Source organism: Watersipora subatra, chromosome 8 (assembly GCF_963576615.1).
Source record: "Watersipora subatra chromosome 8, tzWatSuba1.1, whole genome shotgun sequence".
Classification (NCBI taxonomy): Eukaryota; Metazoa; Bryozoa; class Gymnolaemata; order Cheilostomatida; family Watersiporidae; genus Watersipora; species Watersipora subatra.
The window spans coordinates 40,450,789-40,469,364 of NC_088715.1; the positions used below are offsets into that span (position 1 = coordinate 40,450,789).

The 18,576-nt window shown below is 36.0% G+C and overlaps 1 protein-coding gene across 1 annotated transcript in view; it reads left to right on the plus strand.

Moving 5' to 3' along the window:
* The first annotated feature begins 972 nt into the window (after window positions 1-972).
* Window positions 973-18,576, plus strand: part of LOC137402556 (transcription factor SPT20 homolog) — a 49,897-nt gene continuing 32,293 nt past the window's right edge. The window contains exons 1-6 of the mRNA XM_068089058.1: window positions 973-1,099; window positions 1,552-1,700; window positions 2,422-2,457; window positions 5,445-5,591; window positions 8,904-9,097; window positions 13,040-13,193. Of these exons, the coding sequence (XP_067945159.1) occupies window positions 973-1,099; window positions 1,552-1,700; window positions 2,422-2,457; window positions 5,445-5,591; window positions 8,904-9,097; window positions 13,040-13,193 (807 nt within the window). The remainder of the gene's footprint in view (window positions 1,100-1,551; window positions 1,701-2,421; window positions 2,458-5,444; window positions 5,592-8,903; window positions 9,098-13,039; window positions 13,194-18,576) is intronic.

An 18,576-nucleotide genomic window follows, 5' to 3' on the forward strand; every position in this document is an offset into this window, starting at 1 on the left:
GGCTTTTGACCCAGTTCATTGCTCCTTCAGGCTACATATTGGACACCCCCAGCTTGTAATGGGGGATAATGGGATGGAAAATAGCATCCGGGCATAAGGTCTGAGGAGGATGGTTACAGCCAGTCGTGCCGAGGCGAGAAGGACAGCTTGGCCAAACCATGAGAAACTTGTTTCAGCCCTGCCAGACCGAGGCCAAAAGAGACCGTAATCGACCTATAATCTGACTGAGCCGGCTGGAAGCATAACTGGCCGGCTTGGTCAGAACCGTGCCGCTTGTAAGGCGGCACGGTTTCCTCTGACCTTGTTTTGGCAGGGCTGGAAAAACTCTCTCTCGGCTCAGTCAAGTGGCAGCAAACACGATTGTCCGAAAGCCAGCCGAAGAAGGACAAGCTGGCTATCAAGCTCGCGTCAAATGGATCAATCTGCCACTGAGTTGGGCTTGAATAGATCAACCTGCTACCAAGCCAACAACAAATAGACCAAGCTACTACCGAGCTTGCTATTTCATAGAAAGAGGAAAGCATTCTTACAAGAAGACTGTATAAGGAGCCCGATGAGCCAAAAGATGGCAGAGCCGAGAAAGTCTCGCATTGCAGTTCATGTATAATGCACGCATGCACTGTATTTATATTTATGTGTTCAGTCAAAATATATAAAGAGTTATACTCTAACGTGGTTTCATTCTTTGTGGAGTAGTAAAGGGTCACAGTAGATCTTTTACATATGGAATTACTCTTCATGATTTCTAGTGTGTTATTAATGTCAGTGTATTAAATATCTCATTTAAGTATCAAAGCTTCAACAAGTTTGCTTTGCACTCGCGATAATCTTCAAAAATCTGTTTAATCAACCTAGCTATGTAAGTAACTACTTTTCAATCATATCTCTAGAGAGTAGAGACCAAAATCGATCATATCAAAAGAATTTCTGGTGCACGCAAGTTTTGTTGATAATTTTTATACATTGTAGAATATGGCGCATACTGTTTGTACCAATCCTAACATTCTCTTCAATTCGACTATCAGTTCCGAGAAAGGAAGTCTAAAGGAGAAACTCCTGCATCTATATCTCCAGCAGTTCTCTCAGCAATCACAAGCTAATGTAAAGTGTCTCAGAGATTGACAATCTATACATATGTTATAAAGGATAACTAGGGACATGCTAGGGTGACTCAGAGATAAACAAGCTAAATATGTGTTATAGAGTATAACTAGGGAAGCCTTAGGGTGACTCAGAGATGAACAAGTTGAGCATATTTATGAAATATAATTATTGAAGTGCGGTATGTTATAAATGAGATAATGTGAAGGATGAGTTCTCTAGGTAGGCAACGTTCTAGTATAGTTGTTGTTTCCTGTCAGACGTAGAATGATTTTATTAGAGTTAGGCTGCCCTTGTAAGCTACATAATAAGACAGCCCTTGTAAGCTATGATGGATAAAATATTATTTATCAAGTTCTGTTTCATCTTTTTACTAATATAGGTGTGCGCTTTATAATTTGTATAATTTTATTGTAGAGCTACTTTTTTTGTAGTTTGCTACAAATCCACGGGCATGCCCGAACCTTTTATCAAAATTGGTAGCGCGTGAAGAGCTCAACACTCTGGTCATACACCTGAAGTCTATTGACGAAGGATATTCTATTTGTCTTAATTTGGCCGGTAGTGGATTGGTAGAGACTTCCGACGTGCCTTACACAGTGAGTTGTCTTTCTATCTTTGCTCAATTCACAGTTACTCGTTTACATTTAACGCTGTACACCAATTATAATACATCCTTGTCTTGGCATACCCGACACGGAGTTGTGTTTTCTTTTTAATCTAAGTGTTTGTTTGTATGTCGTCTGATGTTCAGTTATAGCGATAAAAATATAGGTACTAAAAACTAAAATTAGTAGTAGTGCGCTTGTTTTCGCATCCACTGAATGTACGGGTTGGTTTCTTGTAAGGGGAAATTTTTTTTTGACGAAAGGATGAACACAGCCCTTATTACAGTAAGGATCATACTATCGTAAATTACTTCAATTCCTTGGTTAAAGAAACTTAGCCAATTTAGCTACTAACCAACTTAGCAACTACGTTTCCTGCCAATGGTTATAAGCTCTTGTAAATCTTCAACAGATCTGCAGCATAAGAAATACGAAATGTTTTTCAACAATCTGTTTTAGCCATGCCACGACCTTTCAAATATTTGAATTATGCATTGGACCGGACGTTGACCAGACATACAGAAATACACCTTCATTTAAAACTTAGAATGATAAATGTTGTATATGTTGACTGAAAATAAATTTTTTTGTGAAAAAACTTTCTTTATTACCCGTCCAATGCGAGCTATTCAGCGAGTTGTTACTATATGTAGAATTGGATATCAAGCATGCTTTGCGCTCACATGTATACTATAATCACCTTATTACACAGGATTGGGAGTTGCTGAAATTCATCGAGCAGGAAGAGGTAAGTTGAAACACTTGCCAAGTTCACTATGCAAATTATATTCATTTTACCTCTCTATATAATACACATATACCTGATTCTGTCCCACTATCGATTTATATCTATACCTGTCCAACTTACCGTACATGTATATACACTTGCCTCTCTATATAATACACATATACCTGATTCTGTCCCACTATCGATTTATATCCATACCTGTCCAACTTACCGTACATGTGTATACACTTGTGCATATATACATACTAATCAGAAAATCATTTCATCTGATGAGTGTACTATATAAGTACTTTATATGTATATCTATATATAGTATATACAATATTATATATAATATTGTATAATTATATGTTACTATATACAGTCAAATATGGATAACTCGAACTTCACGGGACCGAGCAAAAGTGTTCGAATTATCAGAGCATTCAAGTTATCAGAGCACTGTCACAAGTCCATGTATTTACTTATTTATTAGTAGATACATGTACATATACAAACTATAATATAAATCAAAAGCACAAATGGCTTGTTTCAAATTAAATGCTTTTAATGTAAAGTTTAAAACGTTTTTATGAAAAAGTATAGAGATTTTTCTATCACTTGAGATTGGTTTGTTGTTTGAGGTGATGTTATTGCCAGGACGTTTTTTAGATTGACATTGGCAAAACTTGATCGCTGTTGAAATGCTCAAAAGAAAAGACCTCTTTTTTTTAGCATTTTACCCACGATCAATTTTGCCGATTTTTCTTGAAGTTTATGCAAAGATTACCTTACTTTACCGGGATTCGTTAAAAGCAACACTCCGAGGCAGTTCAATTAGAAGTTTTACGAGGTTTTACGGTACATTGTATATTACTCACGCTTTTTGAATGGATACATGTACTTATTGAATGTACACACGTATTCTGTGTTTAGGTCAAACGATGAATAGTTTTTTTAGCTAAGACAACGTATACGTTTAATTACAACAATTTTTAAGACGTTTTAAACATTCAACATTCCGAAGTTGATTCAACACGGAATCAACGTCGGAAAACTATTCATCACGGGCTAGCCGAGTCATGCACTCAAGGATTTTCGCCATGCACATACAAAACAAAAACAACATTCTGTTTTTGTTTTGTATGTGCGTGGCGAAAATCCTTGCGCGCGTGACCCGGCTAGCCCGTGCTATTCCTCGTATAGCAGTATAAATCAAATTTCACCAAACCTTTAGAAAAGTCGTTGACAAAAATATTTTGCCGATGGTGGTAATAACGACGCTTATGAATTACAAAAAGATGAGGTTTACCTCTATGGCTTTGAATAAAGTGATTTTCTAAAGCGATAACAACCGTTTCGGTAGCCGTTGGGCAAAAAAACATTTCGAGTTAACAGTGTTGAGTTCGAGTTATCTATAGCAATTTATCATTACGTGGGAACGGATCAAAGAAACCGTTCGAATTAACCATGTGTTCGAGCTATCCATGGGCAAGTTATCCATGTTTGACTGTAGTTATATAGTATCTATATATATAATTTTCAAAGTCTTTTGTCGTTCGGTCTGTCCGGCAATAGCGATTTAATTCAAAGAATAAATGATCCGCTTTGTGCTGGATTTCATCTCCGAACCTCCCGTTCATCAGGCCGATTTTAGCATTGCGCCCACGCATTACGATGCCTCTGTTAAGAAATATTTTGGGACCCAAGTACATTCAACATGATGCTTCTTCGTCTTTTTGTCGTTAGTCCTAATTGTTTGCACCCCACGATGTTGACAATAATTTATCTTGAACTTAAAATTTGGCAATTAGTGTACTGATTATATACGTATATTATTAAAAGATACACGTCGCTGAACTCGCCATAAAGAGTTATCCGTATCCCTTATCCAGTATACTCGGTATCCGCATTATAATAAAAACGATTCACAAATGGATAAATGATAAAATTTCTGTTAAACTTTCAAGCTTACGTACTAAAATACATACTAAAACATCCTTCAAGTGTGTGTTCAGTAAACTAAATTCATTTAAGTTAGATTCAGCGTTTATGTTACACATCTGTCTCGAAGGTAAGGACTGTCTACGTAGTACATTGTAAAGTTATATTAGCTTGAAGATCATAACCACAAAATGCACTAAAGTCATTGTAGGTAATTCTTGTTACTAAGGTTAACATAGTGTTTTGGTACTATTTTTAATGATGATGGTTTTTACCAGGAGATGATAGCATTAGATAATGACTATGGGTTTCTATACCACTCTATGCATGTCTATATCCTACGATTTTTTTGCATGCCAACACTGGCATGCAAAAATTGACTTGCCAATTTTTGCGTGCCAGTGTTGGCATGGCAACACTAAAATGGACTGAAATCATATAATTGTATACCAAATATTTTTTTAGCGAACTATAGCGAAACATAGCATATAACTATAGCGAAACAGAGTATATTTAGCCATTACTTGCTAATGATTTCACATTTACATTTAAACACCTTTACATTTTTCGTTCTAATTTATTTTAACAAAACACTTCTTTCAAGTTATGAAGTTGTAAACTTACAGTTTGAAAACCTTTGCAGTTCTATTTATTTTTAATTTAGTTGTTTTGCCCAAAACCTTTTCCTCATGGTATAAAGTTTGAAAGTTACAGTTGTTTGATAAAGTTTCAAAACCTTCACAGTTGTTTTTATTTTCTCTTAATTTAGTTCAACTACACAAAACACTCTTCTCATGATCTGTAGTTTGAAAGTTAGAATGGCAAATGTTGTTATATATGTTAAATACAAATCATTTTTCTGTCCGAAGACTTTTTTATTACTCGGGCAATGCCGGATAGCACAGCTAGTAGTATATACATATAAATATGTAGTCGTATAAAGCCACGCATTGGAAATGTACCCATTTATTACTCACTATATGTTTGCATTTAATACATACATGCACAGATACAGTTCTGTGTACATTCATGATTTTACATTTTTGTACTGCACATATACACAGCTTCCACACACCTTGGTCGACTTGTTCGAGCACGCTCAGCCAGATCTCTTCTATGATGGCTGCGTCGTTGCAGAAATTCGAGACAGTCGGAGAGCTGTCAAGGGAGCCTATAAAACGAGCTACATTCTTCTCAAACCTTCTCAACGGGTTAGTCATGTTCTAACTAGTTTATCACATTATCCGACCTTATCATTGACCTTGACATTCAGACACTTAAGTATAGTTAGAAGCTTATTCTAGGTATTTGTAAAACATGTTCTATGTGCATAGTTGTACACTCGTATATAGTTTTATAGCGCATGTAGTTGTACACTAGCATATAGTTTTATAGCACATGTAGTTTTACACTAGCATATACAGTCAAACATGGATAACTCGAACTTCAAGGGACCGAGCAAAAGTGTTCGAATTATCAGAGCGTTCAAGTTATCAGAGCACTGTCACAAGTCCATATATTTACTTATTTATTAGTAGATACATGTACATATACAAACTATAATATAAATCAAAAGCACAAATGGCTTGTTTCAAATTAAATGCTTCTAATGTAAAGTTTAAAACGTTTTTATGAAAAAGTATAGAGATTTTTCTATCACTTGAGATTGGTTTGTTGTTTGAGGTGATGTTATTGCCAGGACGTTTTTCAGATTGACATTGGCAAAACTTGATCGTTGTTGAAATGCTCAAAAGAAAAGACATTTTTTTCTTTTGAGGTTTTACCCACGATCAATTTTGCCGTTTTTTCTTGAAGTTTATGCAAAGATTACCTTACTTTACCCGGGATTCGTTAAGAGCAACACTCCGAGGCAGTTCAATTAGAAGTTTTACGAGGTTTTACATACATTCTATATCACTTACGTTTTTTTAATAGATACTTATTGAATGTACACACGTATTCTGTGTTTAGGTCGAACGATGAATAGTTTTTTGTAGCTCAGACAACGTTAAAGTTTAATTACAACAATTTTTAAGACGTTTTAAACATTCAACATTCCGACGTTGATTCAACACGGAATCAACGTCGGAAAACTATTCATCACGGGCTAGCCGGGTCACGCGCGCAAGGATTTTTGCCACGCACATACAAAACAAAAACAATATGCGATTTTTGTTTTGTATGTGCGTGGCGAAAATCATTGCGCGCGTGACCCGGCTAGCCCGTGCTACTCATCGTATAGCAGTATAAATCAAATTTCACCAAACCTTTAGAAAAGTCGTTGACAAAAATATTTTGCCGATGGTGGTAATAACGACGCTTATGAATTACGAAAAGATGAAGTTTACCTCTATGGCTTTGAATAAAGTGATTTTCTAAAGCGATAACAACCGTTTCGGTAGCCGTTGGGCAAAAAAACAGTTCGAATTAACAGTGTTGAGTTCGAGTTATCTATAGCAATTTATCATTACATGGGAACGGACTAAAGGAAATGTTCGAATTAACCATGTGTTCGAGCTATCCGTGGACGAGTTATTCATGTTTGACTGTAGTTTTATAGCACATGTAGTTAAACACTCGTATATAGTTTTACAGCACATGTAGTTATACACTAGCATATGAGTTTTGAATAGTTCTTCTCTTTTTTCCCTTTCACGCTCATTTTCATTCTTAAATTCTGTGAGAGGATTCTCCGAATCGCATGAAAAGGGACAAGAGTCAAGGTTTTCAATCTTTTACACTTCCAAAGATTTCAGCTTTGCTAGCATGTATATTCAGCTTTGCTAGCATGTATATTCAGCTTTGCTAGCATGTATATTCAGCTTTGCTAGCATGTATATTCAGCTTTGCTAGCATGTATATTCAGCTTTGCTAGCATGTATATTTAGCTTTGCTAGCATGTATATTCAGCTTTGCTAGCATGTATATTCAGCTTTGCTAGCATGTATATTCAGCTTTGCTAGCATGTATATTCAGCTTTGCTAGCATGTATATTTAGCTTTGCTAGCATGTATATTTAGCTTTGCTAGCATGTATATTCAGCTTTGCTAGCATGTATATTCAGCTTTGCTAGCATGTATATTTAGCTTTGCTAGCATGTATATTCAGCTTTGCTAGCATGTATATTTAGCTTTGCTAGCATGTATATTTAGCTTTGCTAGCATGTATATTCAGCTTTGCTAGCATGTATATTCAGCTTTGCTAGCATGTATATTTAGCTTTGCTAGCATGTATATTCAGCTTTGCTAGCATGTATATTTAGCTTTGCTAGCATGTATATTCAGCTTTGCTAGCATGTATATTTAGCTTTGCTAGCATGTATATTCAGCTTTGCTAGCATGTATATTCAGCTTTGCTAGCATGTATATTCAGCTTTGCTAGCATGTATATTTAGCTTTGCTAGCATGTATATTCAGCTTTGCTAGCATGTATATTTAGCTTTGCTAGCATGTATATTCAGCTTTGCTAGCATGTATATTTAGCTTTGCTAGCATGTATATTCAGCTTTGCTAGCATGTATATTCAGCTTTGCTAGCATGTATATTCAGCTTTGTTAGCATGTATATTCAGCTTTGCTAGCATGTATATTCAGCTTTGCTAGCATGTATATTTAGCTTTGCTAGCATGTATATTCAGCTTTGCTAGCATGTATATTCAGCTTTGCTAGCATGTATATTCAGCTTTGCTAGCATGTATATTTAGCTTTGCTAGCATGTATATTCAGCTTTGCTAGCATGTATATTCAGCTTTGCTAGCATGTATATTTAGCTTTGCTAGCATGTATATTCAGCTTTGCTAGCATGTATATTTAGCTTTGCTAGCATGTATATTCAGCTTTGCTAGCATGTATATTCAGCTTTGCTAGCATGTATATTCAGCTTTGCTAGCATGTATATTTAGCTTTGCTAGCATGTATATTCAGCTTTGCTAGCATGTATATTTAGCTTTGCTAGCATGTATATTCAGCTTTGCTAGCATGTATATTCAGCTTTGCTAGCATGTATATTTAGCTTTGCTAGCATGTATATTCAGCTTTGCTAGCATGTATATTCAGCTTTGCTAGCATGTATATTTAGCTTTGCTAGCATGTATATTCAGCTTTGCTAGCATGTATATTTAGCTTTGCTAGCATGTATATTCAGCTTTGCTAGCATGTATATTTAGCTTTGCTAGCATGTATATTCAGCTTTGCTAGCATGTATATTCAGCTTTGCTAGCATGTATATTTAGCTTTGCTAGCATGTATATTCAGCTTTGCTAGCATGTATATTCAGCTTTGCTAGCATGTATATTTAGCTTTGCTAGCATGTATATTCAGCTTTGCTAGCATGTATATTTAGCTTTGCTAGCATGCTTATATATATAAGTATATTTAGCTTTTGTATTTTTAAACATTTATGAAACCTCATTGCTAGCGAACTTGGAGATTTTTACCTTAACAGATGACAGTTTCACGTCTCTGTAGTGGTTCCTGTGTTCTAAATGACAGACGAGTGCAAGCTTAAGTCTACGTCTATGTTTAGTCGCTGCTAACGGACATCAACTCTCTCACGAATGACCAGTTTCGGTGGAGCCAGGATGACCGGCTGGCGCTGGAAAGTCAACTTCTGCTAGCTACGAGTGAGCCCCTCTGTCTGACGCCCACTCCTGCAGTCACCCTCGTCCGCAATAGGCTCATCTTCAAAAAGAAGGTCGCCCTCACAGAAGAGATAAGAAGGTCTATTCTATGATTCCTCGTACATTAGTTTTAGTTTTCAATCATCAGTCTTGATAAAACTAGTTGAGTTTTGTTTAGGTCATCAGATCGATACTCCAATCTTAGTGTCTATCTCATGAGTCATTCTCTCTCAGGAGTCATTCTCTCTCAGGAGACATTTTCTCTCTGGAGTCATTCTCTTCTGCCTTATTTTCAGTCTAGAACATCAATCTAGAGTGCAGCATTGTCATTTCTATTTCTAGAACATCTAGGGTGCAACATTGTTATTTCTAGAACATCTAGGGTGCAGCATTGTCGTTTCTATTTCTAGAACATCTAGGGTGCAACATTGTCATTTCTAGAACATCTAGGGTGCAGCATTGTCGTTTCTATTTCTAGAACATCTAGGGTGCAACATTGTCGTTTCTATTTCTAGAACATCTAGGGTGCAACATTGTCATTTCTAGAACATCTAGGGTGCAGCATTGTCGTTTCTATTTCTAGAACATCTAGGGTGCAACATTGTCGTTTCTATTTCTAGAACATCTAGGGTGCAACATTGTCATTTCTATTTTTAGAATATCTAGTGTGCAACATTGTCATTTCTATTTCTAGAACATCTAGTGTGCAACATTGTCATTTCTATTTCTAGAATATCAATCTAGGGTGCAGCATTGTCATTTCTATTTCTAGAACATCTAGTGTGCAACATTGTCCTTTCTATTTTTAGAATATCAATCTAGGGTGCAGCATTGTCATTTCTATTTCTAAAACATCTAGTGTGCAACATTGTCATTTCTATTTCTAGAATATCAATCTAGGTCTAGGATGCAGCATTTTCATTTCTATTTCTAGAACATCTAGTGTGCAACATTGTCATTTCTAGAACATCAATCTAGAGTGCAACATTGTCATTTCTATTTCTAGAACATTAATCTAGGGTGCAACATTGTTATTTCTATTTCTAGAACATCTAGGGTGCAACATTGTCATTTCTATTTGGCTGAAGAAGGGTCATACATCTTTACATTATACAAAGTTTGCCAAGAGCTTTCAAGTTGTCTTTGTAGCCGATAATCACACTATGATAATGACATTATGATAATGACACTATGATAATGACACTAATAATGAAGCTATGATAATGACACTGTGATAATGATGCTATGATAATGACACTGTGATAATGAAGCTATGATAATGACGCTATGATAATGACACTGTGATAATGAAGCTATGATAATGACGCTATGATAATGACGCTATGATAATGACGCTATGATAATGAAGCTATGATAATGACGCTATGACAATGACGCTATGATAATGACGCTATGATAATGACGCTATGATAATGACGCTATGATAATGAAGCTATGATAATGACGCTATGACAATGACGCTGTGATAATGACGCTATGATAATGACGCTATGACAATGACGCTATGATAATGAAGCTATGATAATGACGCTATGACAATGACGCTATGATAATGACGCTATGATAATGACGCTATGATAATGACGCTATGATAATGAAGCTATGATAATGACGCTATGACAATGACGCTGTGATAATGACGCTATGATAATGACGCTATGATAATGACGCTATGATAATGACGCTATGATAATGACGCTGTGATAATGACGCTATGATAATGACACTATGATAATGTCACTATGATAATGATGCTATGATAATGACACTGTGATAATGAAGCTATGATAATGATGCTATGATAATGACACTGTGATAATGAAGCTATGATAAGTACGCTATGATAATGACGCTATGATAATGACGCTATGATAATGACGCTATGATAATGACGCTATGATAATGACGCTATGATAATGAAGCTATGATAATGACGCTATGACAATGACGCTATGATAATGACGCTATGATAATGATGCTATGATAATGACGCTATGATAATGACGCTATGATAATGACGCTATGATAATGAAGCTATGATAATGACGCTATGACAATGACGCTATGATAATGACGCTATGATAATGATGCTATGATAATGACGCTATGATAATGACGCTATGATAATGACGCTATGATAATGAAGCTATGATAATGACGCTATGACAATGACGCTGTGATAATGAAGCTATGATAAGTACGCTATGATAATGACGCTATGATAATGAAGCTATGATAATGATGCTATGATAATGACACTGTGATAATGAAGCTATGATAAGTACGCTATGATAATGACGCTATGATAATGACGCTATGATAATGACGCTATGATAATGACGCTATGATAATGACGCTATGATAATGAAGCTATGATAATGACGCTATGACAATGACGCTATGATAATGACGCTATGATAATGATGCTATGATAATGACGCTATGATAATGACGCTATGATAATGACGCTATGATAATGAAGCTATGATAATGACGCTATGACAATGACGCTATGATAATGACGCTATGATAATGACGCTGTGATAATGACGCTGTGATAATGACGCTATGATAATGACGCTATGATAATGACGCTATGATAATGACGCTATGATAATGACGCTGTGATAATGAAGCTATGATAAGGACGCTATGATAATGACGCTATGATAATGACGCTATGATAATGACGCTATGATAATGACGCTATGATAATGACGCTATGATAATGACGCTATGATAACGACGCTATGATAAGGACGCTATGATAAGGGCGCTATGATAATGACGCTATGATAATGACGCTATGATAATGACGCTATGATAATGAAGCTATGATAATGACGCTATGATAATGACGCTATGATAATGACGCTATGATAATGACGCTATGATAATGACGCTATGATAATAACGCTATGATAATGACGCTGTGATAATGAAGCTATGATAATGACGCTATGATAATGACGCTATGATAATGACGCTATGATAATGACGCTATGATAATGACGCTATGATAATGACGCTATGATAATGACGCTATGATAATGAAGCTATGATAATGACGCTATGATAATGACGCTATGATAATGACGCTATGATAATGACGCTGTGATAATGAAGCTATGATAATGACGCTATGATAATGACGCTATGATAATGACGCTATGATAATGACGCTATGATAATGACGCTATGATAATGAAGCTATGATAATGACGCTATGATAATGACGCTATGATAATGACGCTATGATAATGACGCTATGATAAGGACGCTATGATAATGACGCTATGATAATGACGCTATGATAATGACGCTATGATAATGAAGCTATGATAATGACGCTATGACAATGACGCTATGATAATGACGCTATGATAATGACGCTATGATAATGACGCTATGATAATGACGCTATGATAATGACGCTATGATAATGACGCTATGATAATGACGCTATGATAATAACGCTGTGATAATGACGCTATGATAATGACGCTATGATAATGACGCTATGATAATGACGCTATGATAATGACGCTATGATAATGACGCTATGATAACGACGCTATGATAAGGACGCTATGATAAGGGCGCTATGATAATGACGCTATGATAATGACGCTATGATAATGATGCTATGATAATGACACTGTGATAATGAAGCTATGATAAGGACGCTATGATAATGACGCTATGATAATGACGCTATGATAATGACGCTATGATAATGACGCTATGATAATGACGCTATGATAATGACGCTATGATAATGACGCTATGATAGTGACGCTATGATAACGACGCTATGATAACGACGCTATGATAACGACGCTATGATAATGACGCTGTGATAATGACACTATGATAATGATGCTATGATAATGATGCCAGGGTCTTTTAGAGTCACCTGCTGCTCTCAAGAATATGATAGATGAGATATGTTTTATAGATATTTATTTGTCACCCGCGCTTCTTCCCAACTCTCTGTTCTCATTCTACTCCTATGCTTCAGGGCAATGCGACCATACTCTACAAAGGCTATCCTTCGAAAGAAATCCCTCCTCAGCGTATCTTGTCACAGATATTTACCAGTTTTGGCCTTTCTGGAGCAAAGAGGGGAAAAATCTAAATATTCACATTCAAGGAGTCCTCACATAAAGCCTCAGGTAGGCAGTGTTGACAGTGCATAAGTGAATGAGATAGCTTTGACAGCCCTTTAGCCCTTTTGCGATGCACTCTTCAGGTAACTGGTGGTATACAACTGGTAGTAGCTGGATAAGATAACTGATAAGGTAAGAGTAGATAAGAGTAAGATAACTGGTAGTAAATTTAACCTATTCCAACACTTTGGTTATTTATAAAATTAAATCTTATATATATAAGATTTAATTTTATAAATAACTTAAGTGTTGGAATAGGTTAAATTTACTTATATTTTGCCAGGTTGATGTTTCTCTCTGGGGCCACGGCGGGTCTGTTTTGTGTTTGTGCTTCTGCACTCTTCAGGTGACTGGTGGTGTGAAGAGTCACATATACGTATTCAACATATGGGTTGCGATCTCAGAAACCTTGGTTAAGTCGCAAATCACGAAGTTGAGTTATCCGACTTCGAAGCCGCACTAACTGAATTTATAATATTGGTAACGATTTTTGTAACATGTGCATCCTGACCAATCAAAGAGTGTCAAACCAATCTTTCTGAATCTGAAGTCAGTTTAGCCAATAGAAGTCTCCAACCCTCGAAAAAGAAACCTTAAAACTGTTGCTACGCTAAACAGGAAGTACTGAAAAATTGCCTCTGATAAAAGTAATCGTTTCTTTTTCGCCAATTTTTAAGATCACTCTGACATTTTAGACACTTATAATGAGTACTTTGGTATTCCAACTGATGTCGAAAACTGAAAGTAAAGAGAATGAAAATGATATTTTCCTAACGATTCTTAGAAGATTATTATAATATTTAATTATAAGAATAATTATTCGATTTTATAAGATTATTATAAGATTTAATTAGAGGAATAATTATTCGAATTTACAAGATCGGAGTATATAGTGTCCGATGGTGTGCACTATGTTACTGTTATTATTTTTCTAAAATTTATGTTGGTGATACCACAGCTGTACCCAATATCATGGTACTGCCAAACCGTTTTTAATATCTGCAAAATTGAGTAATACATTTTCTGATAGATATACAGCTATTTTTATGACAGCCAGCTAAAATCTGTTTAGATTTTTAATTTCAGCATAATATTTTGGATATAACTACAGAAGTCTAGATAATATCACAACTTCCTGATATTGGTTGTTATGACAATTTAAATGTAAACACAATTGTGCATTGGTTTTCATTTCTCAAACTTTAACACCAGTTTTCTCAGAACTATGTTCTCGCAGTAATGGTGAAAGTGCATTCAGTTTATTGACCATAAAATCTGCTGTAATTAAGCTAGAATCAGTTTTTCTGCAAAATAACTGAGAATTTCCTCCTTCTGTTAGTGTAGATAACTCCAAATCTCACACACCCAACTGAGCCATTATTTCTGAGATCATGACCCATATACATAATCCTATACATGTAAATCTCAAAATTTAACGTCGTCTGCCTGTTCAGATATCTGTCTGTTCAGATATCTGCCTGTACAGTTATAGCTATTAAAATATTGTAATAAAAAGCTCGATTTGTGCTGGATTTGAACTCACGAAAATTGCAATCACAGTTTTCTAAACTCGTATTTAAGCACAAAACTAGGGAGCTCTTACAGTTCAACTGCTGTTACCATCTACTGTATACCCTTGTCCCGTTTGCACACGCTAAATGACATATTATTGGAGCTCTTACAGTTCAACTGCTGTTACCATCTACTGTATACCCTTGTCCCGATTGCACACGCTAAATGACATATTATTGGAGCTCTTACGGTTCAACTGCTGTTACCATCTACTGTATACCCTTGTCCCGATTGCACACGCTAAATGACATATTATTGGATACAATACGCTCCCGGGTTGTGATGCCCTCTTATAAAATATTTTAAGTGTAAGTCTATGAAGCACTATGCTTTTTTGTTATTTTTTCGTTAGGGCGAATGCGTTTTCCGCCACGTGATATCAACAAAAATTTCCTCGAAATTACAGTTGAACAAACGGTGTACTGATACTGATTATTGACGAAGTTGGCGATGTGCTACTCGCCGAAATCCCTTCTACAACTCATGAAATCGTTGAGCGGTGTAAGTTACAGTAGACAAATACGAAAACGTATACATGTAGTTGACAAGTGTACATGCAGTATGGTAAAATCATCCGTTGTCGACTTCTATTTCTGTGCCACCGTGTTGAATTCATGCAAAATGTCCCCCCATCCCTGGCATTCGTCTTCTATACTCTGGATATTCATCATCAGCAGTCAGAGTGTCATGAATAAGTGCTCGTGGGTATTGTTGGTGCATTTCCATCTTTCACACAGGGAGAAAGCCGATTGAGGTTGCCACATGGTCCATGTATCATTTGCTTTGTAATGATGCTGTACAAAGAATTTCTGCGGATATTATCATGTCAATCTAAATTGAGTGTATTTTTTTACCAGCTATAGAAAAAGATGAAAATGAGGCTGACCTTTTTTTGCCATTCAATTGAATAAAGGAAACATTGAGCATCTCCAAAAACTTTTCCTGTCGTTAGAAAATTGAGCAGTAGTTTTACTTTTAGCTCAAACACTCAAGCTACGATCACATGTCTGTCACGAACTGCTAGTCCATCTATGAGAGCTTCTTTTATATGTCCATTATGAATTGCACGTTAATGTTATAAAGAGATCTGGCCTTCCATGCTGTTTGATATAGGTTATAGCATCCTGGACATACTCACGCATGTATCGAGGGCTATGAGTAAAGGAAGACGGAAGAATGACTAATCCTTCGTTTTTTCGTGACGTCATTTTATCGTTGTTGGCGCTCTTTATAGACAATTTTATCGTTAAAAACACGAAGCTTTTGCAATAATAATTTGAAAACAATGTTTTTGTTTGCAATTTTTTTATTATAGTATCAAAACAACACCTAAAATTACTAGTAAATAAAAGAAAAACGATCGTTTTCTACAAATATGGCGGCTTCTTCGTGAACGAGCGCATTTGCAAACGACTTGATGACGTTAAAAAAAGCGATGGATTGGCCAACGTTCTGTGCATCATCATTTAGCATAGCGTCTCTTAGGTGAATGTAACTGTCAGCTCTAAGCCTTCTTTGGTTCTCTAATATATACACGTTGTCATACACGTCTGTCAGTAACTGAAGGAGCAGGTGTCTGCATCTGTGTAAGTCGTTTGATCCTGTGTTTCGTATCATCATCCTAAAAGCATAAAAATTCATGGCAGATACTTTCTTCCTTTGTACTTCATTACCTGTGTTTGGGTCCACCCGCCTAAGTGTAAGATGATCTTTCTTCCTTTGTACTTCGTTACCTGTGTTTGGGTCCACCCGCCTAAGTGTAAGATGATCTTTCTTCCTTTGTACTTCATTACCTGTGTTTGGGTCCACCCGCCTAAGTGTAAGATGATCTTTCTTCCTTTGTACTTCATTACCTGTGTTTGGGTCCACCCACCTAAGTGTAAGATGATCTTTCTTCCTTTGTACTTCACATTACCTGTGTTTGGGTCCACCCGCCTAAGTGTAAGATGATATCCATCTTGTCGTCGCTAGTATATGATCGGGTATTAAAGTGTATCATAGGATATATGCATTGCAGAAACTCTTGTATGTACTGATTGTCGCTTGTGCAACATGATATCTATCTTATCCTAGTCTTGGCCCACAGTAACAATTGCTGGTTCATCTAATTATGGTGCATTATATCTCTGTTCATGTCTTCCAGCTGGTCGCCTATCTGCACGAATTACGATTTTTAAAATGTCATCTGTTAGATTAGAACTATGTCTTGTTAGATAGAACATAGTTGTTGTAGTGGTGAAAAAGTCTTGCAAATCTTGGACAATGCCACGCCTGAGACATGCTGATATCTTTGATTCACTTCATCATCAGAATTGTTCATGAAGAAATTTGCAAAAAACTTGTTGCTTTTGTTTTCAGCTGGCAAAAGCCATCCATGCAAATGATAAATCTGTCCTTGTACTTTAAAAGTGGGCATTAAACCTTGCTCGCGAATTTCTCTCGAAGCTTTAAAAGATGTCATACTAAAACAATTGTTATATTTGCGAATATTAGAAAGAAAGTGGCGAGAATATGCGCTATTTCCAAGCATTAAACTTCTCAATGGTTCAAGTGGTTCGGCAATTACTGGTATTTTGACTTTTCCATTGGTGTAACACAAGCCTGGAACTTCGTCTTTCTACTTGAGTGTTTGACAACGGTGACAGATTTTATCCATATTTCCTATCAAACAAAAAGAATCACTCTCATAGTTAAGGGATCAGTCATAAAAAATGCTGCATTAAAGTTTTCTTGCCAAGAAGTACATCTCGCAGCAATCCTCTCTCGATCAGACGCTTGTCTTTGTGCACATTGTTCGACAGTCTCCAAAGGTTTTACAGTTGCAATCTTCTCTCGATCACGCGCTTGTTTTTGCGTACGTTGCTCATAAGTTTCCAAAGATCTTACATTAGCAATCCACTCTCGATGAAGCGCTTGTCGTTGTGCACGTTATTCATCGGTCTCTAATGGGTCAAATCACAGTATTGTGAAACCAAAGATGTGATTTTTAAATTTTATCATAGAACCAAGTTTTACACATCATTGGAAAGCTAAAAGTCCAAACTTTCCATAATTAATAAGGATTTTTAAAAATAATGAACGATTTCCATGAAATTGAGAAAATTAAGCAGCAAGAGACGATTATGTGATCATACAGGGGACATTGATTTTTTTGGATTTTTTTAGATGCATATTTTAAATTGCAAATTGTGTCACCAGGAACCTCTTAATCCAATTAAGTTTCTATGACTGGAAAAGTTTCCAAAGTTCTAACCTTAATAAATCTTGCTTAAGAGGCGTTCCAAATACATGCGTGTCCCTTGTATGATAATTTGGGCACCATTTTTTGTTTTTTTTGAAAACAAATCATGTGAAAAAATTTCTAGTTAGGATTTTCCGATAGTACCATGAGAGGTTCATGATGGCATGTTTAGTTTTTTTAAATAATTTAATTACTTGAGAAAAATTAAGAAAATAAATTATCAAACAAGGGACAATTTTATCATACAAGGGACATCTACTCTTTTATTCCCTTACTATACCTCATGAAGATTGTCTAAAATAACATGGCCATCTTTGCAATGCTACTATTATGTCATGAATATTTATGACACAATAGTAGCATTGAAAAGATGGCCATGTTATTTTAGACAATTTTCATGAGGTATAGTTAACATACATACGAAAGTTATTATACTCGGCAGTCCGTAACTTAATTTTAAATGGTTAGTGGTTTCTTAACCATTGTTGGTGGAGGAAGGCCATAATCTTTTCTGTACCCAACATATTCCCAGCCTAATTGCACTTAATCCCATTATGTCGAAATTTAGTTTCTCGC